Genomic DNA, 22,924 nt, shown 5'->3' with positions numbered 1-22,924 from the left:
TTGATGTTTTGTGGTCGGCGCGCGATTTCAAAGCTGCTGAACTCTGATGAGCGGCGGTCTTGATCTCTCGGCAGGTGTGCGTCTGGGCGTGTCGTTGAGGCGGTGGTTTGGGTGTTGAGTTGTTCAGGTGCTTGCAAAGCTTGAGCGTTCGAGTCTGCCAAAGTCGGCTGGTCTCTGGGCTTGCTTGCATGCTCGATTTGCTTGAGGGTGCGAGTAAGTGTCAGCGTGTTTGAGGCTGCATGAATCGCTGTCCGGCGTCTGCACATCTGCACGATCCTACGATCGCGTGCCTGGGCATTTCCAACGTCCTTGTCCCTGTCAGCTGTGCAATCAACTTCTTTTGTTCCTATCGGCGTGTTGGAAACAAGTGCGTCAGAGCTAAGGTCTGCCCCGTGGCCCCGTGGCCAGCCCGGATCAGTAGTCAGGTCATGCCTTTTGGATCGAGACGTGCGCCCGTGCAATGGGGGAAATGGATCCTTGGGCTGGGTGTCTTGCTCAGACTGACAGATGCACTGACGTGTCCCAATTTCCTACTGGGCCCAGCCCCGGCGGATGGACCGAATCAAAACTTTGTTTTGCTTTTTGACACACCCGCGACGCCCAATGATGCTCAGAGCGTAACCTGTGTGCCCAATGTCAGCACGCCCTTGGCGCTCGGGGCCACGGGCACCCTGGTTTGCATTGCACGAGATCACGCGGGACTCGAAGTGGCCACTTGTCAAGTGGCATACGCAGTCGCTGACGCCACCCCGCCCTTGATATCCTGCCCAGCCGACATCAGCGCTGACAATGACATTGGCTTGGCTTTGGGCCAGGCCCGCTTTGCCGATCCCAGCGTCGTGGACCAGTCCGTCACTGACCTCAGCTGCGTTCCCTCCTCGGGTGCCCAACTACCTCTTGGCCAGACCCAAATCAACTGCACCGTGACCGATGCCTTCAACCTCTCATCCTCATGTCTCTTCTCGGCGACGATCCGCGATGTCGAAGCTCCAAACATCAATTGTCCGACCAATCGGTATCGTAGCGTGACGGCGCCAAACACAGAGGGAGACGTGTACTGGAGTGCGCCCTTTGCCGGCGACAACAGTGGCGCTGGCGTAGACACTTTTTGCTCGCATTCACCCGGCACCGTGTTTGCCCTGGGTACCCATGTGGTCGCATGTAATGCCACAGATCCGAGTGGCAACACCGCCTTCTGCTCTTTCCTGGTCACAGTCAGTGATGGCAATACAGACTGCTATGAGCGCTGGAGTGCGTGGAGTGCGTGCAGCAACTGCCCTCAACGACAGATCGCCAGATGGTGAGCTGGACCTGGGGCTTTTTGACTCGAGTCAAGGCTAACTGCCAGATCTTGGCTGTCCATTACTCTTGTTTGGGCAGAACACCGCTGCGTGAGCACAGGCGTTCTGAAAGGCAAGCCAATTGCACTTCGCCCAGCATTGTACCAAAAAAGAAAGTTTTGCTGATTTCAACAGTCAAGTCTTCGTCATGCAACTCCGAGGTGTCGGTTGAGTTTTTTTTTCTAAATTGCTTGGTTTTCATGGCAGGCCGAGGTTATTTTTTTATTCTATGGTCCTGAGCCATGCTCCTGGCTGTGCAAAAGACGGGCTAGCATCGAAGTTTGGGTGCGCATGCACATTGACAACGAAAAGGAAGAAGGTTAACAAACAGTCAAAGAGACAAAAACAAAACAAAACAAAACAATCAGACAAAAAAGACGAGGAGGACTGCTGGCAGTCGAGTCCAAGATCACTTGCTGATGATTGCGAGTAGTTCCTTGGCCGAATCTACTCAAGGCGTCGTCCACAAGCAACAATGAAATCTGGAGGCAGGGCAACAGCGTGCATAGCCAGACTACGTACAGGTTGTGTTCTCTTTCAACAAGCCTTGCGCTTTCAAGAATTCAGCCAAGACCTGGCTGGAGATGGTGATATCCTCATCTGCGTACGAGTCAAAGGCCGTTATGAGCAAAAGTAGGGCGGGTATGGTGGTGCAGACCAATGATCAAGCCAAACCTTGATCCACGAGAGGGGCTTTGGCATCTTCCACTGTTGATTCATCATCAAGGTCATCGAAGAGCTTAGCTGAGCCATTGGTCTTGGTCGTTGCCTTGGGCTTACCACCCTGCAAAAGTTGAAGGAGGCAGTGTTATAAGAAAGGAAACCGACGAATAAAGTGTCAACCTCAGTTCAGTCATGCTGATGCCCCCGGGCACGGTGTGGGGAAGGTCAAGTCGGCACGCTCAAAGTACCAATGCAAGAGGACAAGAGGGCAGCTGCAGACTCACAAAGAGCTCATCATCATCATCCTCATCGTCATCAAAAAGGCTGGTCGTCTTTTTCTTGGGCGCTTCCTCAGCTACGTTCTCAGACACCTGGACGGGTTCTGGCTCTTCTGCCGCCGCAGGTTCGGGTTCGGTCTCCTTGACGGGTTCCTGTTCTGGTTCGGGTTCGGGCTCCTTTGCGGGTTCGGGTTCGGGCTCTTTTACGGGTTCAGGCTTTGTTTCCTCACGACGTTGCGTGACGGGACTGCTAGAGGCAGCCTTGCCATCACTATCCGACTTGGCACGGCTGGCCTCGCGGCGAGCTTTGCGGGCCTCCTCGCGCAAGCGACGGCGTTCTTCAGCATCCTCCACAACGGGACCCTCAGACATGCTCTGCGAAAAAAAACATTGTTGAGGGAGTGTGTCCAATTGATTGTTGAAGGCAAAATAAACAACGTACCCAGCGTGAGCTCGAGGCCTCGCTGTCAGCATTATCCACTTCGGGCTTGGCCACTGGCTTGGGCTCGGGCTTGGGCTCGGGCTTCGACTCAGGCTTGGGCTTGGTCGCAACATCTGGCTTGGAACTGACAGACGGTTTCCTGTTGATGGAGGGTTTGCGCCCAACTTTGGGCTTGCTGACGGATGGCTTGCGTGTGCGATCTGAAATTGACAGGCAAATGCATATGGCATGGGTCAAGGGGAAAGGCAGAAAGCGGATCAAGCGGCTGAGGTTGATAATGCTGGCGCCCACACCTTCGTCGTATTGGATGCCCGAGCCGGTGCTTGTGGATGCCTGACCCTGAAACTTGGACGTATCAAGGATGTTGTCTTGAATGTTCCTGCAACCGGACACAGGCGCAGTTTGCGAGTGTGCATGTATGTGAGGTCAATAGCTAGGTTGCCATGGGTCACAGTGTGCTTCATGGGGAGGAATCATACTTGCGAGCCTCAGTGGGAGGAGCGACCATTTTGCGGCCGTTCAGGTCCACGGGGGTGGTGGAAGGGAGGGCGGAGGTGACATAGGTCACACTCTTGATGTTGCCTTCCTTCTCTTTGGCTTGGTACGCCTGCAGTGCCTTCTTGCGGAGGGATGAGGCCTCGGACTTGTAACCCGATGCATTTGAGCCCGTATCGTAGTCAGCACCACCAGCCACCTGAATGAAATCATAGGCAGGCGTTGATCGGACAGGTTGGCCGGTGAGGATCAATGTTGTCAGATAGGGCTACTGCCAGGGCGCCAGAGAGCAGCTTTGTCGGCGGCGGACCTTGAGCTTTTTGCGGATGATGGCTTCGGAGCACTCGCGAGTGTTATCAGCGGAAAGATCGACATTGCATTGCTAGAGTCATCGAGAGCGTATGAGGTGGTGAGTGAAAAAAACCAAAAAAAAAAAAACCCAAAAAAAAAAAAAACCCAAAAAAAAAAAAAAACCAAAAAAAAAAAAGAAACAACAGCAACAACTACTTTGCGAGCGTCATGTTGAAAAAGAAGAAAAAGAGTGGGTGCGTGGCCGCATGAACGTACGCCGAGGAGTGGACGAATGGAGCCCACGTGAACACCGACACGTCCACGTGCCAAGCCTGTTGTGATGTCCAGGGTATGCCAGGCACGATTGTGGGGCACGTCAAAGGCCCATTAGGTTTAGACAAAAAGAAACAAGGGCCAAGAAAACACATGGTCATGGTTGCAGTCGTGGACCACGATCATGCATCGATGGTACAGCCGAACAGCCAACACGGGCAAGTGCAGGTGAGCGAGGTTTGGAGGATGGTGATGCATTCGTACCACCGACGTTTTCGCCGGCAAAGGTGATGGAGACAAACTTGATGCGCTTGGATTCTTGGTCACCGTCGGCCAGTCGGAGCAGGCAGAAAAAGACCTAGAGTATAAGATATGCATTGTGAGAGCCGCCCGGATGGCGCACAGTTGCATAGATGAGGCATTCGTGGGTGCCGTGTGCTGTGTGTGCTGTGTGTGGTGGGCTGACCTTGCTGTCATCAAGCATTTTCATGAGTTCGGCATGGCCTCCGCTGCCGGTGCCCTTGAGTACGAGGGTGTTCTTGCCCTCGTAACCGACGGCCAGCCAATCGGTGTCGGTGACATCACTGCGGACGTCCTCGACGGCTTCGCGGATGCGGGGATCGCTGACATCAGCCATGATCAAAAGGTTTGCTGAAGAGTTGGGAAGGAATAGACTAAGCGTGACGCGAAGATATGGAAGTCAAATGCAACGAGGTGAGAGTGGGCTGAAAGCGGAACGTCGGTGCTGTGCTTTGGTTGGTCAGTTTTGTTCACAATCAAGGGGCCAGTTCAGCATACCGGCAGGAACTTTAGGCGAGGGGGCGGTCCGTGCCAATTGAAGCGTCGGGAGCGTGTGGGGCTGGCACTATTTAGGATCCACGACGCACATATCAACGAGTACATGAGCAGACGCGTGCTGTCAGTGCTTTGTATGGCCGCACTTGCGCTAGCGTATCCCGGTCCGTTGGATGTCAAGCTCCGCCCCCTCTTCTTTACAGGACACAGAAGGGAACGCAAAGACCGCGGTACACAGAAATGCAATACCACGACTGAACCAACGAAACGCATCGAACAGCACGACGAGCACGCAGTCCCCTGCACTTTCGATTCGAATCACGGCAACGAGTCGCGGGCGATGGGATCGCGGGCTCGCGGGCGACGACGACGGTTTGCGGCGCTCGAGCGATGGACGGCCTTCACTGACCTGAACGGAAATCCGATCGACAACAAATAAACAACACACAAGAGCAACAGTTGATTTCAACGATAGGACGGTAAATTTGAACAGATGAAAGCAACGACAACAGCTAGTTTGTACAAACACCTAACGGGTTCCTGGAGGGAGAATGAATCTCCACCAGTCTCCTCGCAGACTGGGATTATCGATGTAAGGAAGAATCTGACAATTGAGCGCGTCGCAGCTTGCATCATGGTAATGGCGTCAAGGATGCATCTTCTGCACGATTCCCATGCCACGCAATTCTTGGTTGGATCTTGCCGGATTCGCTAAGTCGGTGCTAGTAAGTGACCGGGCTTGCCCATCTATTATTGCCCGCGCCTTTGCCTCCCCCGCCCTCCTCTTGGTGCCTTTTTCTTCCAACGCCTTATTCGTGGGATGGGGTGCAGGTAGTCGTCCTTGCCCCTTAGCACTCGACTCTCGAGAAGCGTCTCGTCTCTCCGAGCCATGCTTCCAACCAAGCGTCAGAGTTGTGCAGAATGGTTGTGCTTCTAATCAGAATAAGGGAAGTGAGTTGGGCAACAGTAGCGATGACATTGTATTCGTGCTTCAAGTGTCGACCACACTGTGTTGATCGGTTCATCATCGTCGGCCCGCGCTGTTGGCCCGGCAATTCCTGCCTATTGTTGGTTGGCGCGCACGGAGGAGTGTCCATTGAGCCACTGGATCAGGGTAATTCGTTGGTAAACCTGAACCTGCTTGGGGTTAGGACGCCTCGACTGCCACGTCCGCACACACGCTTTTCCTCAAAAAAATTGTCGGCGCATGGGCCTATCAAGTGCCGCCCAGCATTACTACATCAGCACCAACGGTTCAACAACGGGTTCACCAACTTTGGGAAAGAATGCTTGACAACACCTGCTGACGGGGGGGGTGTGTCGGAGCGGTCCATGATGTTCTGACGCAGTTTGTAGATGTTTCCCAACAATTGGTGGCGGATTATTCTCGTGAAGCATCTCCATCATCCCAAACCTGTGCTTATTATTATGTTAACTGAGAGGAAGCTTCTTGAGCTTCAGCATCGCTCAGACATGTCGCCCAGAGTTGACGAGAATGAGCCAGAAACCCCCATTTCCAGATCGTACTGCCGAAGAGACACTGGGGCTTTTGGGGCGACGCGAGGAAAAGGGCAACAGGAAAAGGGACTGAGGCCCTCGGAAAGCGCGCGCGGTCGCGGCATGCATGCACGTGGGCAAGCGCACAGGGCGCGCGAACCTTCTTTTCGACCCGTTCTTTTTCAATGTGATGGGTGAGGAGCGGGCCCACGTTGATGAGCAAGCAAGCGACATGCACAAGGTTGTTCGTTCGACCAAGGATGCATCGCGTGGCAATTCGATAAAACTCCGGATGCAAATTCCCCAAAATCATCGGTTCGTAGAACCAAGCCCCTTTTCCGCGGAATTGTCATCCTTTTAAAGCCAACCTTTCACCACCCACACTCTTTCATCAACCCAGCTTCGTCTTGCATTACCAACAGAATTGAGGAGAGAATTATCTGTGGGTGATGTGGGCTTTCAACAAGTCCTTACCAACCCCGACGCATACATTTGACCTGATGCAAACGAACACGAACGGCCTTAACATGGAAGATCGGCCACAGTGGATTGGGTCGCCCCATTACCATGAGCAGCTTGGATGTATGCACACCCGTACACATGGGGTAGTGGGTTATCGGAGACACATTTGTTCAGGGTGCCTGACAGTTCTGAAAAATTATCACACTCAGGCTCATGCCCCGTGAGCGTTGTTGGCGGGGCTGTCTGCCTCGAGCCATGCTGTGCAAAGAGAGGTGGGTGGTGGTGGTGGATGCCTCTTGCCAACCCTGTTGGATGGGTTGCCCCCCGCGGCTCCCTTCTATGGCCGTCTCTGACCGCCTTCCGGCACATTTGGGTCATTTCGTTCGAATCGTGAGATTCAGGTCACGCGCTCACGGGACACTCACTTGGCCAACTCTCCCCGTCGATCATTCTTGCTGCTCGCCCTCCCCCTTTGAATCCGAGGTTGTCTCAGCATCCACCTCTTGCATCCTCACCAGTCAGCTCTAGGAACAGGGGTGGGCACACACTCTCCTCTCCCACCCCCTTCCATGTTTTCCTGACTTCATGCTGATGAAACGTCATTTTATCTTCATGCGTTCATCTCTTTGCTCGGGCATCCCCTGTTACCCCCCCTCCCTGTCGCGGCTGCCGTTTGCCTGGCCATCCTCAAATCCGCTTCAGCCCCCCGCCTAGCCTCTCCCAATCCTCGCTTGACCGTTCCGTAAACCTTTTCTTCGCCTTCGAAACCAGCCCCCTTCTTTTCCGTCGTCACTGCTCGTCGTCGTCGTCGTCGTCCTGCCCTCCTGCCTCCACCCGTTGGCCGCAGAGCACCCACCATCCTCTGCCCTCAACCAGGCGGGCTTTTGGTGCTGCCCTTGATACCAACCCCCTTTTTTGCTGGCAGTGGTCGGCTTCAAGCCCCCTTTGCCCTGCTTCCGTAGCCACACCCTGCAAAGGGCAGTCACTAATAATTTGAGGTCCCCTCGTTTGGGGTGGCCCCAGTAGACGGCCAGTTCCCCAATAAAGTACCAGCGAGGACCTTCGTCGGCGCTTTTCTGCCTCCACCACAAACCATCGCTGTGATGCCCTCCTCTCCACAGCTTCGAGGGCATGTGCCATCACCACAGAGCTCTATAGCGGCCTCTACCTCCGCGCCAGATGATACGAGCCAAGCAGCCGCCAAGGCTGCACGCATCCAGCTCCGGTCTGCCCCCCAGGTTGCTAGTCCCGAGGACAAAACCACGGATACCTCCTCTTCCTCTGATTCAAAAGCCCTGGAAAATCAGGCCTCTTCTTCTTCTGATAGCGACAATGGTTCCTCCGAACGTGAAAGCTCATCACCCAGCTCCGCCTCAAATCTTGCTGGCCAAACAAATACGACTACGTCTGCAACCGGCTCAAACTCTTCTGCTTCTCGAGATGCTGATGGCGAAAGCTTGGCCAAGCGTGCCAAAACTGTGCCTGAATCGCAGAAACGCACCGAGCCCTTTTCTTCGGGCGAAGACAGCACCCAGAGCGATGACGACGATAATCAGCGCGACGATGAAAAAGACGATGAAGCTCTACCAGATGATGCTGATGCTCAGCAACATGCTGACGGCCATTTCGCCTGCCCGGTATGTTGAAGCTTGCTCATCCTTTTTTCCCCCATCCAGCTCTGCAGCCACTGGGCTCCGCTCGTTTGGCTTGCGCGGAGTAGCTGTCCTGCCCTAATTGCTTTAGCAACGCCCGCGTCGTCGCAAACGTGTATCACAGACTTGTCATCGCACTTTTTGGCGTCGAGCACACCTTCGAAGAGTATGTCCACTGCACAACACATACACGTAGTCCACCTGCGTGCTCCATGATTTGATGCGCTTACTGGACCAACGACCCGACTCACGCCACCATATTTGTTGACTCATCATTTCCTTTCCACCAACCTCTTAGCACGAGAAGATTCATTCGCAAGAGTTTGAATTTCAGTGCGAATTTTGCGACAAGCGGTATCATCGCAAGGATCAACTAGACGTTCACAAGCGCACCCATACCGGGGTAGGCCCTTTGTTGCTGTATTGAGACGGACTACAGATTTGACATACTAGCATGCCAATCATGTCTTGCTCATCTTGCCACTTGACAGGAGCGGCCGTACAGCTGTGGCCACCCAGGATGCAAGAAGCGTTTTACACAGCGGGGCGCACTCACACGGCACCAAAAGATCCACGAACGGTTCGTTTCCCAAAGTCTTGTGCTTCTTCTTTCCACCGTTCTCAGCGTCAGCACACGCCCACCAGATCTGCACTCATTGCATTTTCTGCTCATTGCATTTGTTGCACATCTTGATCGCATCCACGGCAGTGACTATACGTGTCGATTCTGCGCCAAGGTCTTTCGGAACAATCGTGACGTCGTGCGTCACGAACAAAAGCATTTGGACCTGTCGAGCACGTCCTCCCATGTGTCGACCAAGAGTCGCAGCAACACATCTTCGCAAACATCGAGTCATGCCGGGTCGTCCGGTTCACCGCCGTCTGACAATACCGCCAGCGGCTCTGGAAATGGCAGCCATGGGGACAGCTCGTCCGGTCGTGGTACGATGCGCACAGACAAGAGCAGCCGTCACGAACGCAATCTATCGAGCTCAACCATGCAAATGTCCATGCCAGCTTTTGTCAACCCGCACATGCCCCATACCTTCATGTACCGCAACCCGAATATGATGATGTCGCCGGCCTTTGTGCCACAGATGCCACCCATGTACAGCATGCCCATGGGCCACGTGCCCCCCGGTTATGGCCCCAGCATGCAGACCATGCAGAACATGCAGACCATGCAGAACATGCAGAACATGCAGAACATGCAGAACATGCAGAACATGCAGAACATGCAGAACATGCAGAACATGCAGAACATGCAGGAGATGCCACCCATGCAGAACATGCAGAACATGCAGAACATGCAGGAGATGCCACCCATGCAGAACATGCAGGGGATGCCACCCATGCAGAGCATGCAGAGCATGCCGCCCATGCAAGGCATGCATGCGGCTCACGGTGGGGCATCTGCTATGGATCAGCAGCAGGGCATGCTTCAAACCGGAGACGCCCGACACGTTACATCCATGGGCAGAGCAGGCGGGTACATGTTGCCGCCACGTTCGACACCGCTGTCGTTTGACGGCAGTGGTTCGGAAAGCGCCTTCTTCGTACCCTTGACGACTGGCAGCAGTAATTACTACGGGCCTCTTGAGCACCTCAAACGACAGACGTGGCGCGGGGAGGCTTCCCCGCTGGGCCAAGGCATGCAGGCCATGGGGATCAACACACCGCTCTCAGAGGCTTCTGACCCCTCCTCTTGGCCTGTACCCTTGAGCTACGGCTTGCCGTCAAATGGAGCAGGTGACATGTGCACTCCTCTCGCCAGCGGAGCCGGCTGGCCGATGCCCGAGCAGTTACCATTGAATCCTAGCGCCGCTTTGGGGGATTCAGCCGACCGTCTCTAAGGCTTGATAGGTTGGATGACAACAGCTCGACTCGAGGCCCTCCTTGGCTTGAAGCGGTCCAGCTCAATTGCTCCTCGCTCGCTGGACGTCTACGCTGTGTGTGTGTGTGTGTGTGTGGAGTATTTGTTCCCATTTTAGCATATTCCATAGCGCGGTGGTTGTTTGCGTGTGTGGTCTTGGTGTGATCCTGCCTTGATTGCGTTTCTGTTTTTGCTTGCATTGCGTTTTCAACTCCTGTGAGGTCATGCCATGTTCCACGTGCGTGGCTGCTTGTTTTACTGTCCTCCCCCTACCCTGTTGTTCTGGGCGTTGTGAAGCATCCCGGCGGGCTGAGCCCGGGCAATGTGACTCATTGTGATGCCTTTCAAGCGGAGAGCTGGCAGACCCCACAGTTGACCTAATTGACCCTCTTCTCATTCACCTCGCATGTCAAGTCAAGTGAGTGCCGTCAATAACACAAGACGTGGTAAGGTCTGTGACCAGCATATGGGCCAAAGCTCGATTAGATCACGGGGCCAGGGTGCGGCATGTTCGCGTCCCCAACCTTTTGAGTATGGAAATCCTAGATAGACACTGTCAAATTTCTTCCTCGCCTGCAGCAGGCCACTCAAACAGGTGTCGAGCAGGGCGAGGCGGGGTGGTTGGGAGACAGTGTGAGGCACAGCCTCCTTGAAGCTTAAGTGTGCAAGGGTTTCTCCATGACAATGAGGCGGGCCTCGGTGGCAAGATGGTTGTTGAGTCGACCGGCGAGAGGCAGCTCTGCGCTTGAGCCGGTCAGGGCAAAGCCAAGCTGACCATACCACCTTTTGAGGGCCTCCTTCATGGGGTGGTCCCAATGCAGAGGATCAAGGACGTACAGCCGCATAAACGCGCAGCCGGCAGCGCGCGCTTGCGACTCGGCTGCAGCATACAAGCGCTTACCCAGCCCATGGCGACGGAGAGTAGCATCAATGGCGAAGAAGCCAATTTCTGCTCCCTGCCGGCCATCTTCCTCAAACACCTCGCACTTGATACAGCCCACAGGACGCTGCTGTCCTTGAGGCTGCGCCAAGATCAGCTTGCCCCGCTCCAACAGCTCGCGCACCTCCCCAGCATCGGTCCGATGAAAGGGCTCCTCCCAAATATTCCCTTCCCCCCACCGATAAGCCTCATTGACAATCTCCGTCAGCGCAGCCACATCGCCATCGCTCCAGGTCGTTCCCCCAACCGCCGCCGCCGCCGCCGCCGCCGCCGCCGCCGCCGCGTTCACAGTAAACTCCTCCTCCATCTTGTCGTGAAATCCCACCGCAACCACAACCAGACGAATTATGTATTATACTTTTAAACCGCCCCATGACAAATATCAGCATGTCAGATGTTCTGGTATTGTCAGACTTTTCATTCTGAGAGAGAGAGTGTGTGTGTGTGTGGAAGCGGCACCAGATGAAAAACTGCGGACAGTCGTGCGCTACGGGACTGTACAGTGTCTTTTGGCGATCCCTCGATTCACATGTCAAGGTAAGCGTTGGTGATCCCTCTCCTTAAGGTAAGAAGAGCAGCGCAGGCCATGCGGAGAACAGTGGGGGAAAGGGGTGGGAAGATAAAGACATTGGTCAAGCGTGGTGGCTCGGGTTCGGCAAGAGTAATGCCAGCTCCCAATCCTCGGCCACGTCCTACTTGAGGCACGATGTAAGCGCGGACATGCTATTCCTGGTCTTGACAGCATTTTCCGGTCTTGCGGGCTCAGTATCAGGGCCGTCGGCTTGCTGCGCTTTCCACCACTCAGCCAGAAGGGCTGATCCTGCCGCACCGCGTGCTCGCAGCAAGCGCCAGCATGGGCTGCCAAGCCAGCCTGCCACGACCACCGCCGCCCCTCCTGTATGGCGGTCAAGATCACATGCCCCGGCACCGCTCACATCTCTCGGCAATCTCCACGCGGCGCGCACCCGTTTCATGTGGGGCACTCGTGCGCACCTGCAACTTGAGTGGATCAGCGCCCAACATCATTTGTTTGCTGGGTGGCCCTGGAAGTCACAAGGGGCAGCTGGCGGCACATCTGGCCGCAGCTTTTGATGCGACTATCATCAACGTGCAAAGCCTGGTCCTGGCCCATCTTGGCAAACAGACGGGTCTCTCAACCTCTCAACTGCTGGCTGCGCTGCGCGACACAAAGGCAGCCATTGACTTTGACTTGGTGCGTCGACTCGCTGTCGTCATATCCCACACCCCTCCCAACTCTGCACCCCAGCCCGTGTTGGCCAACAGTTGACAGATAGCGCCCGCGATACTTAGACTCTAGTGTTTACCCAAGCGCAAGCAGCCATTGCGAGCCTGCCTCTCCGTCCTGGCGCCTTGGTTGTGCTGGACCTTCTGCCAGACCTGAGCTCCTTGTTACAGCATCCTGCCTGGAGTGCTGCCAACGTCACCGCCTTGTCCTTTGCCCATATCAATCAAACCGTACGACACTCGTCCTTTTGCTGGTTCTGGTCAAGCGCCCTGTGCCAGGAGCGAGCGGGGGAGGGACGCTTCTGATCAAACTGGTGGTGTGAATCTACCTTTATTCAGAAGCTCAGTTGCTTTGCAGCCCTGCATGCCCAAGCACCCCTTCATCCGGCCCTTGCGGGCCGTTGTAGTTCCGACACAACACCCCTTTGTAGTCGCTCGACTACAGCTGCAGTCCATGCGCGCAGTCGTGTAAGCCAACTTTCTCGCCCCATTGTGGATCATGCATGCACCTGCTGTGACGCTTGGCTTGCTGGTCCATGAACACTTTTTTGCTTGTTTTTGCATCCGGGGGATATCAGGAGGAGGAGGCTGTACGTCGTTCTTGGCGGCGCTTTGTGGCCATCAGAACTGCTGTTGAGCCGTTGTTGACATACTTTCAGGAACAACAACGACTCATCACGTTTTCTCCGGCGTCTCAAGCCGAGGGATGGGAAATGGCTGTGAACGCACTGGGTGACCTCTTGCGTGAGCTGGGCGTCTGCCCTCGCCCTTCCCCCAGCATGAATCTAATTGCGACCTCCCACTTGATGCAACCCGCCCTGCTTTTGTTGATTGAAGGTTGGCTGTGTCTCTCGATGGCGCACATTCTTATTTGCTTTGCTTATTCCTGCACTCCCTCATCTTGCATCCGCCGGCGCTCTGCAGAGGCGGATCAACTTGAGCTACAATCCCTCCAGCTGTCCGCCCCCATCACGGTATTGCACGCGGTCAAGGGGAACGGCTTGCTCAGATGAATTTCTTGACTTGTTTCATTGATACATCGCCACTCAGGTGTCGTAGTAAAGCAGGGCCACCGGGCGTTGCAAGCTCACATGTCCCATCCTGATTTGCTTTGGTGTGACGACAGTGTTACGCGAGTCAACCGCCTAAGGTACTTATGGGTGGGTCCGTAGCCTTGTGGGCACCGGTAAGTGGATCACATGTGTACTTGCGGCTTCAGCGAGCAATCTCTAACATCCGGCGGGTATCACACGTTCACATGTGTGTAGGGCAGAGCATGGCGGGCTGAGGTGGAGGCTGATGTTTTGCTGGCGAGGGAGCAATTTCGTGATCTACCCAAGGCTCCGCGCGATAGTATTTTAAATGGGGTACGAACCGACGCTTATTCTGATGCTGATGTGTTCAAGGCCTGTCACTTGATACAGGTTTGTGGTGTGATGGCGACGGGCGCAGGTGGGCAGTTTGAAGCGCTTTGATTGTCGTCTCTACCATCGCGCGCTGCTGATTGGTGCACCGGCTTCTGCGCCACGAACTCTGCTGTACCACTTGGTCAATGTGGCTCGGGCCTTGCACTTGCAGCCGTCGCCCTGCTTTACGCAGCTCTCAGCACATCGAACGAACTGTTAAGCATCTTTTTCGCAAGGTTGTGAGACGATGGGAATGGGAGAGCACTGGCTCTGCGACCTGGCCTGTTAGTTCACTTGCCCTTGCCCTTCTCACGTCCTTCCGTGATTTCGGGGATTGCTTTGCTTAACGACAACGCATGACGAGGGCGACGGTAAGTCTTGAGAGGCTGGAAACAGCACGATTCGATTAATCAGGAATTCTGTCTGTCTCTCTCTCTCTCTCTCCATCAGTCGGGCCTAAGCGTCGTTGGAACGAGGGAATACACGGGTCAAACACAAACGAGAGGACATGCAACAACATCGAAAACCAGAGAGATGGGTCACGCCACAGCTGCTGCCCAAACGACTATGAACAAGGCAAGTCGGAACGTCAATCAAAGGAATCACAGGGCTCAACAGCGGACAACAATGGTCTCAGACCACCGAAGCGAAAAAGTCAACGAGCTGCGCAAAAGGCCAAAAATTGGCGATCGAGGGGTCAAAGGTCACACATCATGCATTGACAATCGAGGCCCGTTTGACCGCAGGGTGCGAGGGGGGTCTGTGCAGGCACGGCCGGCGGCGAGGGCAGGGGGGACGCTCTGTGAACTAGCAGCTGCTCAGCAGCACACGCAAACCGATGGAGGGAGTCCAGGCCCCATTCGGCCGCCAGCTGGGCCAGAGCGGACCAGTGTTGCGGGGGAAAGTTGGGCGGAGGTAGGGCGCGCGAGTAGATAAATTGAAGACAGCGGGCGACGACGACGGGGTGATAGGGTACGACGAGCTTGCCCCCGTCAGCGCGAACTCGAAACTGCAGGGCTAGGCGAGGGGAGACGGCGGCCAGGACTGTGCGATGAGCACGGAAGATCTTGCTGTTGGCAGCCAGAATTTTGAGGTCACTATAAGTGCCGGTGGTGAGCAGGGCTGAAAGGTCGAGTCCCGGCTCGGCGGGCGCGGCCCGAAGCTCGCTGTCAGGGAGGGGGTCAGTGCCCGGGGTATGGGCATTGGCCTTGCGCCGAAAAAAGCTGAGGTCGGTACGAGCTTCGAGATAGGCGGTTTGGTTAACGATGCAGGACGCACAGGGCCTGAGCAGTTCCGGGGCAGCCAGGACAGCGGAGAGGTGACATAGGAGGTCGGCTTTGGCATGAGGTCCAAGAGTGCTGCTGGCAGGAGGCCCGCGAAGCAGGCACGGACAGACGGGGGCCTGGGCGCGCAGCAGCGGATGATAGATGGAGGAGCGCCAGATGAGCTGGGGTGTATGTCGAGTGTGCAGAACTTGAACTTGGAAGGTGGCACCAGCATAGCAAGATTTAGCGGGGGCTGGTACGAGCAGCAGCTCGGACAGGTCACTGTGCAGCTTATGCCCTGGGCTTGGCGTGGGGCTCGAGGAGGGGCTGGGTAAGGGGGTCTGGGGTTCGTGCAGCGCTGGCAGACCGTGGCGGGAGTGATGACAGGCTTGAAACCGGTCGCGATCGGGTGGGGCCAGAGGCATGGTCGGAGCCATGATGGTGGTGGGTTGCCCACGACTGGGATCAGCGGCCTTGGGTCGTGGGCTGGGAGAGATGGGATCGCCAGCGGCTTCGAGCACAAGGGTGGCGGTCATGGGTTTTAGAACAAGATGGGGGGCGCTCAAAAGGACGGAATGCGGGGGGGAGTGCGGGGAGGCCACCGCCGTCTGATTTGGTCGCGCTGGGCCCTCGAGTGCGGCGGGCAGCGAAGCGACGGGTGGTGCTGGGGTTGGGGGTTGGTTGGAATCTGCGTCTCGGTCGGGGGTCGGAGCGGCTTGTGTGGGGTGCGGGCGGGGTGGAATATCATCGTCTGTGCCGCCCATCACGCCGATGGCCGCATGTGGAAGGCAAGCATGAATATGGCTCGTGGCAGCGGTGGCTACTATGGTGATGGTCGGGCCACCCCTCGCGCGCACACACGTGATGCCTCACTCAACTGAACGTGTGCATGCGTGCGTGTGTGTGTGTGTGTGTGTGTGTGTGTGTGTGTGTGTGTGTGTGTGTGTGTTTGCGCGCCGAGCAAACAAATTGATTGCAGAGGGAGCAGAGCCCAGCTCAGGGCCGTTCCAGAGGGAACACAGACGAGCTCGCATCAATTGAAGTGTGATGATGGACCGTCGTGTGTGTCGGTGAACACAGCAACCGGCTGCAGCGGGTTCAGAGAAGATGGATTACAAGCAGAACCTGATAAAGCGATGGCCAATGGGAATGGAGAGAATTGGGTGATGATGGATTTAAAGGTACCTCCAGAGGTACATGTGTGGATGTTGTGGGTGCACAACATCACCGCGTTTCCACTTTATGTAGATGATACAGGGCTTTTAGTTGATATCATGCCAAACGCTAACTAAGCTTGTGCTGGTAAATATCGAGTTTATATCGCACCGTATCGGGAAGGGGTTGTCATGACACTGGTTGTGTTTGTCAGATGATAATGTCAGCATATTGTTTGGGACGAAAAAGGATGACAAGTGAACGAGACTTGAACCCTCTGCAGTTTTGGTGACTTTTTTAAAAGGATGACAATCATCCAAGCCGGATTTATGCGTTCAGGCCTATTCATCCCTTTGTGTGTTGTTTCGTATCGACCCTTCCAGATAGATGGTGGCGGACCTTGTTGCTCACCCATAGCACCATAGCAAAATGGCTGCTGCCCCAGCGCAAATGGCAGCCGTGGCGTGTTGCGCCCGAGCGTGTCGCTTTTGGTCCGTTCATTTGTCCATGACCTTTTTGAGCTTGCCGTTGATGGCCGGGCCTGCACCAGGTGGCTCTTTGGCCGCACTAGAGCCAACAATCCTGACCGTCGTCGTCACACCTATATGCAACTGTACGAGGAGATATGCCTTGCCATGGCCACACTTGTGTGTGCATACCACCGCTCCTAGCAGGAACAATAAGCAGTCGAAAGAAGAGTCAAAATTCTGAAGAGACGGGGCGGGATTTTTGTGGCTTTACGTTTTGGCCTTTTCTTGTCTCACTACTGATTAACTGGTAACGCCCCCTTCACCCAGTGCGCCATAAGCAAAAGCTCTGCTTTCAATGGGGGCGAGTTGGTTGATCGCCGTGAGCCGGCTGCCCTTTTTAGGATCGATCCGCCGCTCCATTGGCTGGGGGATCGTCGTGTCCAAAGGGTCTGTGAGATGGTGTGTCTTTGGTCTTCGTGGCCCTTCCCTCTTGCTCCACTCAAACTTCGGTGCAGGGTTATGGAAGATAGATGTGTGGTAGAGTGTGAGAGAGAGAGAGCGAGAGAGAGAGAGGGAGAGATGAATTGGTCAGAGAGAGTGAGAGAGAGCGTGACAAGAGGTGAGACAAAGAAAGAAAGAGATTGAGAGAGAGAAACAAAGAGAGACAGAGAGAGAGAGAACGACGAACAAAGAGACAAAGCAAAGTCCACCAGTAGGCAAGTTGTAGCTTTGGAGGTGTCATTTCCTCTTGGTTAGTGGCTCGGTCGGCGCGCGCTTCCGTCTCTCTCTGTCTCTCTGTCTCGGTCTCTGTCTCTGCCTCCCTTGGCTCTGGGTGCCTCTTCCGTTTGGTCTGGCTGGGTCTGTGTTGGTCTGCCTCTGCGCCATGTCGTTCGGTCTTGGTGGCCTGCTCGCGCTGCTGTGTGGTGGGGGCCCGTGGTCATGACGGGCAACTAACTGGCTCGGGCATGAGCTGGTTCTCACTGCCATGGTGTCGCCCACTGATACTACAAGTGCTGCGCTGCACTTACACACTGCACTGCTTGCGCTGGACGGACGCTGACGTGGGCAAGGCAGTCAGGACAAGGACAGCGACGTGGCTTTTTTGAGTGATCCCGCCACGGGGTAACTCGATGCCTCTTGTGATGGTTGTGTGGGAATTTGCCGCGATCACTTCTTGTTGACCTCTTGGCGATGCCCTTTTTGTCTTTTCTTTTGTTTTGGTCACCCAACACTTGATTTTTTTTTTCGTTCGTTCGTTCGTTCGTTCGTTCATTTTGTTCTCTTGGAATGCCTTGCCTTGGTTTTGGGAGCGCGATGTGGCGTTCGTCCTTTTTCAAGAAGAAACTCATCTTGTTGCCTCCCCCTTGCTCCCTTGCCCTCGTAAATGTAGATTGCTGGACAGCTCGTGTGTTTTTCCCTTCCTTTTTTTTTTTCACAACCGCCATCATGCCCCGGAAGTCTGGCCCCGTTCCCGCCGCCCCCAGCGGTGCCCCCGCTGCGGCTGAGCAGTTTGACATGGTCTTCCACTGCCAGCTGGCCCACGGCTCTCCGACCAAGCAGGTGCGCGACTTTACCAACGTCAAGCAGCTGTACGAGTCCATCGCCAAGGCCTTTGGCATCCAGACCTCTGAGGTGAGTCCAACAATCATCTTTCTTTTGTGCTCTCCTGATCAGTGACCATCACCCATGCCCGGAAGCGGGGGGGAGGGCAGGACCAGCCCCAAAGGATCAGTCCACATCCGTTTCTTGACACGCTTTTTCTCCCAAGAGATCAAGCGAGCAAGGGAAGGGGAGAGGGTTATCCCATCGTTTTAATTCATCTGCGAGGCCTAACAGCCCCGTGCATGCACGAGGAAGAAAAGACCATGAAGAAAAGACCAAACAAACAAAAGCATTTAAAAGCTGCATTCCTGTTGATGCCCGGCTTATATCTTATCGCTACCTTTTGCGCTGCAAATAGATTCTGTACTGCACTCTGAACACGCACAAGGTGGACATGACCCGCCTTTTGGGCGGTCAGATTGGTCTTGATGACTTTCTGTTTGCTCACGTCAAGGGCACCGAGAAGACCGTCAAGGTCATCAAGGATGGCCCTGCCCTCGGCCTCACCATCTCCGACAACGGTGCTGGTTACGCCTTTATCAAGAAGATCCGCGAGGACAGCATCATGGTTGGTCGTTTTTTCTTTTCTTTTTCCCCCAATGAAGAGGATCCGCGCCTAAATCTTTGTTCTGTATTTTCGTCGTGCTCATCGTCCTGGCTTGTCCGATCTTTTTCCCTTTGTGTAGTCGCGTGTCGCCAACGTCGCCGTCGGTGATCACATCGCCAAGATCAACGGCACCGACCTCAACGGCTGCCGTCACTTTGAGGTTGCCCGCATGCTCAAGGAGATCCCCATTGGCTCGGAATTCACCATGATCTGCGTTGAGCCCAAGAAGTCGTTTGACGAGATTGCTGGCCGTGGCGCCAAGCCCGCTGGTGCTCAGCCCAACGTTGCTGCCAGCGCCGGCAAGAAGACGCTCCGCATGAAGCACAACGGTGCCGCCGTCGTCGAGGATGTCCCCTCGGATGCCGTGTCGGGTATCATCACCAAGGTGGACGACCTTCTCGAGAACTTTGTTGGCATTCGCGATCAGGAGCTCTCCACCACCATTTACGATCTGGCCAAGGCTGCTCCTTCGGATGATGTCTTCGCCGGCTCGCTCGATGAGCAACTGGCTGACTTCGAGTTCCCCGATGACTTTGTTCTCGATGTGTACGAGCTTGTCAAGAAGCAATAGATGACTCCTTCTCTTCGAGACCATTCTTCTTTTTTCTAGCCTGCCCTTGGTAGTGTCTAGGTACCCTCTACCGTGCGTCGGTTCAGGTTCAAGATTTGTATTTTCGACCCTGTCCTTCCTCCCCTTTACCTACTCTTTTTCTATTCCACTTTTTTTTTTTTTTTTTTTGTCATGTTTTTGCCTGTTCAGGTGGTGGTCAGCAGCGCTTGGGGGCACCAAGCAACATGATACGTCAGACTGAAACACCGAGTATGAGTCATCGGCCGCGCATGCGTGAGCCATGATTTGCTCTTTTGTTTCTTTTTGGTGTTGTGCTTCTGGTGTTCATACCTCGTGTATGCTTATCCTGCTTGGCGGTCGTTGGTGGCAGCGCCCCACCCTTGGCCCCCAGCTTGTTGACTCACTCCCTGTCAACCAAATACAACCTTGATCGTGTGGGACCTTGCCTTCTTGTTTCCTGTGACCTCTCCCCTCTCTCATCTTGAACAATAAAAAAAAAAAGAAACAATTTAAACCAGCATCAATCCCCACCCCCTCCTCTCTCTTGCTGTTAGTCTCAACGCCAGGCGGCTCTGAGCAGCAGTGATGGTGAGTGCTACTACGAGTCTGGTTGGTCAATGGAGCAATATACCTTTTCAACTCGGGGACACAAAACAAAACTCTCGGCCATAAAATCACGCGTTGCGCAAATGTGGTGGTTGATACTCAATCCCCAACCACGCAAAGATATCATATTCATCCAAACACGGTACCACAAACCCGGCAAAGGTCTTGGTATTGGCGTCCTCTCGATCTCGTTTGACTGCCACCATGAGATGGCGCTGCGAGCAGAGCCATGCCAAATGCCAAGTCAATGTTGAGCACACATAGTAAACCTGGGGTGGATTGACCGGTTCCAGTCGAACCTGATTGAGGCTCCAATTTGCCTTGCGCGCCAAAAGGCGCATGGAACGGTTGAAGGTGCCCGAGCCCGCAAAATACAGCGCCGCGCAGGCCCACTCGTGGGGCGGCAAGACAATAAAGTCGACACGTCTGACGACAGCCAATCGGACAGTGAGGCCGATCCCACCAGAACATGGAGAGAAGATAGAGAGAAGACGTCCTGCTCAATACACGGGCTACGCTGCACACTCGAAAACCATACGAACCGATGGAGACCTCCGCGTAGGCGAGCCACGCCCATATATTTGCTGCAATGACACAGATGGGACGTGCGGTCGATCAAAGGTGGTAAAAAAAGCAAAAAAACAAAAAAAGCGTGAAGAGAAAGGGCATCGAATTCATCGCCAGCCTGCTCAATACCGTTACGGCTGATGTTAGTGAACTCACTCAATGTAGTCTCGTGCTTCGGCATCGTCATCATCCCCACCGTAATCTGTAGTGCCCGTCGAAGCGGCGTCTACTGTTGTCAGGTCATGGGTCAAAAAGTTGGTTGCCTTGAGCGCATGCAGCAACGGCGCCAGCAGGTGGGGCACGCGGCGAGGATCCCCATGGGTGAGAAGAAAGTCGACATCCCCGCACGTCTACCAGTGAGGCCATATGCCACGGAAAGAGCATGCGTTAAAAGATCATCGAGTTCTCGCTAATGGTCAAAAATTCAGCCCAGCGGCATCACAGCAGAGCTGCGCGATGCCGTTTCAGTCAGCGGCGCAGTGCAGCGCAAGGCAGGGCTAGTACCTGTCGTCCCCGAGTGTAAGATCCCGAAGGCAGCACCACAGCGTCAGCATCGATATCTCGGAGGGTGCTAGTCACCAGAGTCACCATGTCGTCCACTTCGCTGCGCGGTATGCGTTCCTGCAAATCAGCAAACAGCTCGACGCCAATTCGTTGCGTAGGCGAAAGGTTTCGCCACTTCACGAGTTGTCCCGCCACAACGGTGCATGACAAGTGCACGTGAGTACAGCGAATATTTTGTTGTGAAAAGCACTTTTGACAAGCCGTCGCACAAGAGCTGAGAGCTGAGTGCGCACCATGTCGGGTTGACGCAGGTCGTCCAGCGTTCGATGCCCTGCACTAGCGAGTTGCTCCGCCGTACGGGGTCCAATGCCATGTACCTAAACCCCAGGCGTGTCAAGGCTCAGCACAGTCAGGACATGCCAAAGAAGGCCGGTCAAGCCAAGACGCGCCAGACTTGACCTTAGCAAAGAGGCGTTGGGCTTGGATTTTCTCCGTATTGGCATGCTCAAGGCGCTCCAGCGTTCCTGTTTCCAAAATATCCTCAATCTTGCGAATCGTCTTGGCACCGATAAAAGGCAGGTCCTCCAAGCCATCAGTCGTCGTAATCTTGGTTCGCACGCCACGTAACTGGGTACCAAATCACACAGACAATCATTGACGTCAGGGCGGCCCCGTTTCCATTCTTTTTGTTTTTGCTTTTGCGACACGCCTCAATTCGAGTCTCGCTCGCCCCCTGCCTTGTCCGCGACCGACGCACCATGGTGATCGTGCGCTGCGTTTGCATGGCCTTCATTTGGCCTTCCTACGTGATTTTCACACCAAAAAAAAAGGCGGATTGGGGCGGTGAGCTGTGTTTGCTCCCTCCGGTCCGAACATTTGGCTGCACAAGCACAGGCCAACCTTATCAATGCGGGGGTCGTAGAGGAGCTCTTTCATGTCTTCCAGAGCTGACAAGATGTGTACGTTGGGGTTGGGAGCCGCATTCAGGTCGTGATCACGGGCGCAGAGGAATCTGTGACAGAGTTGAGACAGATCAGACCCATCAGGCGTCGCTGTGCGCGGACCATACAGGAAAATCAGAGGGTAACACAAAAAGGAGAGGATACCAACTTGCTGCGCATGCGGGCTGGCACCTCCCGAAAGGTGCCTGGTGGTAGGTTGGTGTTAACCCAAGCACATGTGTGTAGCTGGAAAGTGTTGCCATGTGTGCCACGCAATGGCTGTGGGCAGGTGCGGGCACTGTGCTCACGCTGGCCACAGTTGTAGCAAAAGTACTGGCGCACCGCCAAGCGCTGTGGAAAGCTTCGCTCGTAGGCGTCAAAGACAGTGGTCCAGGGTAGCCTTGGGCGAGGTTCCTCTGGCAGACGGCTGCTCCAATAGCCAAAGGGTCGACCAGACCCCTCTACAGCGCGCTCCAGCTCCCGCCTGGCAATTGCAGCGGCTCCCGTGGCGCCCTTGGCGAGGCTGTCCTGCTGGTCGGCCCGCGCCAACTCGCGCGCTGCGGCTTCGGTGGGCAGTAGACGCGAGGGAGCATACTCAAAGCCGGCAAAAGGCAAGCGTGCCTGAGCTTTAAGGCAAGACTGGAACCAAGTGCGACGGACCATGGTGGGCGGCGCACGCGCCAGGGCCTCTGCATCCAGCTGGCGCGTCGCATTCCGCTCACCGACGACCACCACGAGCTGCGCTAGACGGGGCCGAGTCATCGTGAGCGACGGCTACATCGTCCATCTATCGTTTGCCCATCGTTCGCTGGTGCCCAACACGGCAGGGATGCACCGTACCTGAAGCTGCTCGGGCAACGGCGCACTCAATATATCAGCTGCGGGGACGTCGGGCACCACCGCACCATTGGCGCGAGCACGCTTGACTAACAGCCGGGCGTGCGCCTGGGATTCGCATGCCGAAGGGGCAAACCAAAGCGCCAG

At 55.2% G+C, this 22,924-nt stretch overlaps 8 protein-coding genes across 8 annotated transcripts; 4 read left to right on the top strand and 4 right to left on the bottom strand.

Annotated features, from left to right (window-relative positions):
• Positions 1–239: 239 nt before the first annotated feature.
• Positions 240–1,304, top strand: MONBRDRAFT_12678 (uncharacterized protein; the record flags this gene model as incomplete). The annotated part of the gene is made up of 1 exon (XM_001750565.1): positions 240–1,304. One exon carries the CDS (start codon positions 240–242, stop codon positions 1,302–1,304), a length of 1,065 nt encoding a protein of 354 aa, XP_001750617.1.
• Positions 1,305–1,749: 445 nt separating this feature from the next.
• Positions 1,750–4,419, bottom strand: MONBRDRAFT_34632 (uncharacterized protein; the record flags this gene model as incomplete). Its single annotated transcript, XM_001750531.1, has 11 exons — positions 1,750–1,787; positions 1,863–1,940; positions 2,016–2,124; positions 2,252–2,656; positions 2,724–2,923; positions 3,017–3,102; positions 3,203–3,417; positions 3,529–3,600; positions 3,786–3,841; positions 4,047–4,140; positions 4,249–4,419. The coding sequence occupies 11 exons, from the start codon at positions 4,417–4,419 to the stop codon at positions 1,750–1,752; spliced, it is 1,524 nt and encodes a 507-aa protein (XP_001750583.1).
• Positions 4,420–7,639: 3,220 nt separating this feature from the next.
• Positions 7,640–10,041, top strand: MONBRDRAFT_12676 (uncharacterized protein; the record flags this gene model as incomplete). Its single annotated transcript, XM_001750564.1, has 3 exons — positions 7,640–8,173; positions 8,487–8,591; positions 8,680–10,041. The coding sequence occupies 3 exons, from the start codon at positions 7,640–7,642 to the stop codon at positions 10,039–10,041; spliced, it is 2,001 nt and encodes a 666-aa protein (XP_001750616.1).
• Positions 10,042–10,527: 486 nt separating this feature from the next.
• Positions 10,528–11,312, bottom strand: MONBRDRAFT_34631 (uncharacterized protein). The gene has a single exon (XM_001750530.1). It carries the CDS (start codon positions 11,306–11,308, stop codon positions 10,718–10,720), a length of 591 nt encoding a protein of 196 aa, XP_001750582.1. The 5' UTR covers positions 11,309–11,312; the 3' UTR covers positions 10,528–10,717.
• A 542-nt stretch (positions 11,313–11,854) lies between these two features.
• Positions 11,855–12,289, top strand: MONBRDRAFT_12674 (uncharacterized protein; the record flags this gene model as incomplete). Its single annotated transcript, XM_001750563.1, has 1 exon — positions 11,855–12,289. The coding sequence occupies one exon, from the start codon at positions 11,855–11,857 to the stop codon at positions 12,287–12,289; it is 435 nt and encodes a 144-aa protein (XP_001750615.1).
• A 2,060-nt stretch (positions 12,290–14,349) lies between these two features.
• MONBRDRAFT_12673 (uncharacterized protein) lies at positions 14,350–15,681 on the bottom strand (the record flags this gene model as incomplete). Its single annotated transcript, XM_001750529.1, has 1 exon — positions 14,350–15,681. One exon carries the CDS (start codon positions 15,679–15,681, stop codon positions 14,350–14,352), a length of 1,332 nt encoding a protein of 443 aa, XP_001750581.1.
• Positions 15,682–17,949: 2,268 nt separating this feature from the next.
• Positions 17,950–19,844, top strand: MONBRDRAFT_39217 (uncharacterized protein). The gene is made up of 3 exons (XM_001750562.1): positions 17,950–18,174; positions 18,503–18,712; positions 18,831–19,844. The coding sequence occupies exons 1-3, from the start codon at positions 17,989–17,991 to the stop codon at positions 19,320–19,322; spliced, it is 888 nt and encodes a 295-aa protein (XP_001750614.1). The 5' UTR covers positions 17,950–17,988; the 3' UTR covers positions 19,323–19,844.
• Positions 19,845–19,941: 97 nt separating this feature from the next.
• MONBRDRAFT_39216 (uncharacterized protein) lies at positions 19,942–22,702 on the bottom strand (the record flags this gene model as incomplete). Its single annotated transcript, XM_001750528.1, has 8 exons — positions 19,942–20,143; positions 20,228–20,354; positions 20,471–20,512; positions 20,652–20,845; positions 21,000–21,116; positions 21,459–21,626; positions 21,900–22,011; positions 22,110–22,702. The coding sequence occupies 8 exons, from the start codon at positions 22,700–22,702 to the stop codon at positions 19,997–19,999; spliced, it is 1,500 nt and encodes a 499-aa protein (XP_001750580.1). The 3' UTR covers positions 19,942–19,996.
• Positions 22,703–22,924: the final 222 nt, after the last annotated feature.

Source organism: Monosiga brevicollis, genomic scaffold (genome assembly GCF_000002865.3).
Source record: "Monosiga brevicollis MX1 MONBRscaffold_43 genomic scaffold, whole genome shotgun sequence".
Classification (NCBI taxonomy): Eukaryota; class Choanoflagellata; order Craspedida; family Salpingoecidae; genus Monosiga; species Monosiga brevicollis.
The sequence above is the reverse complement of the archived record's forward strand: the minus strand, read 5'-3'. Positions and strand labels throughout refer to the sequence as shown.

Excerpts from the sequence above, each read along its gene's own strand:
- MONBRDRAFT_34631 (XM_001750530.1), bottom strand. The coding sequence starts at position 11,308 with ATGGAGGAGGAGTTTACTGTGAACGCGGCGGCGGCGGCGGCGGCGGCG.
- MONBRDRAFT_39217 (XM_001750562.1), top strand. The coding sequence starts at position 17,989 with ATGCCCCGGAAGTCTGGCCCCGTTCCCGCCGCCCCCAGCGGTGCCCCC. Across the intron at positions 18,175-18,502 it reads TTGGCATCCAGACCTCTGAG|ATTCTGTACTGCACTCTGAA; the intron begins GTGAGTCCAACA and ends CGCTGCAAATAG. Across the intron at positions 18,713-18,830 it reads TCCGCGAGGACAGCATCATG|TCGCGTGTCGCCAACGTCGC; the intron begins GTTGGTCGTTTT and ends CCCTTTGTGTAG.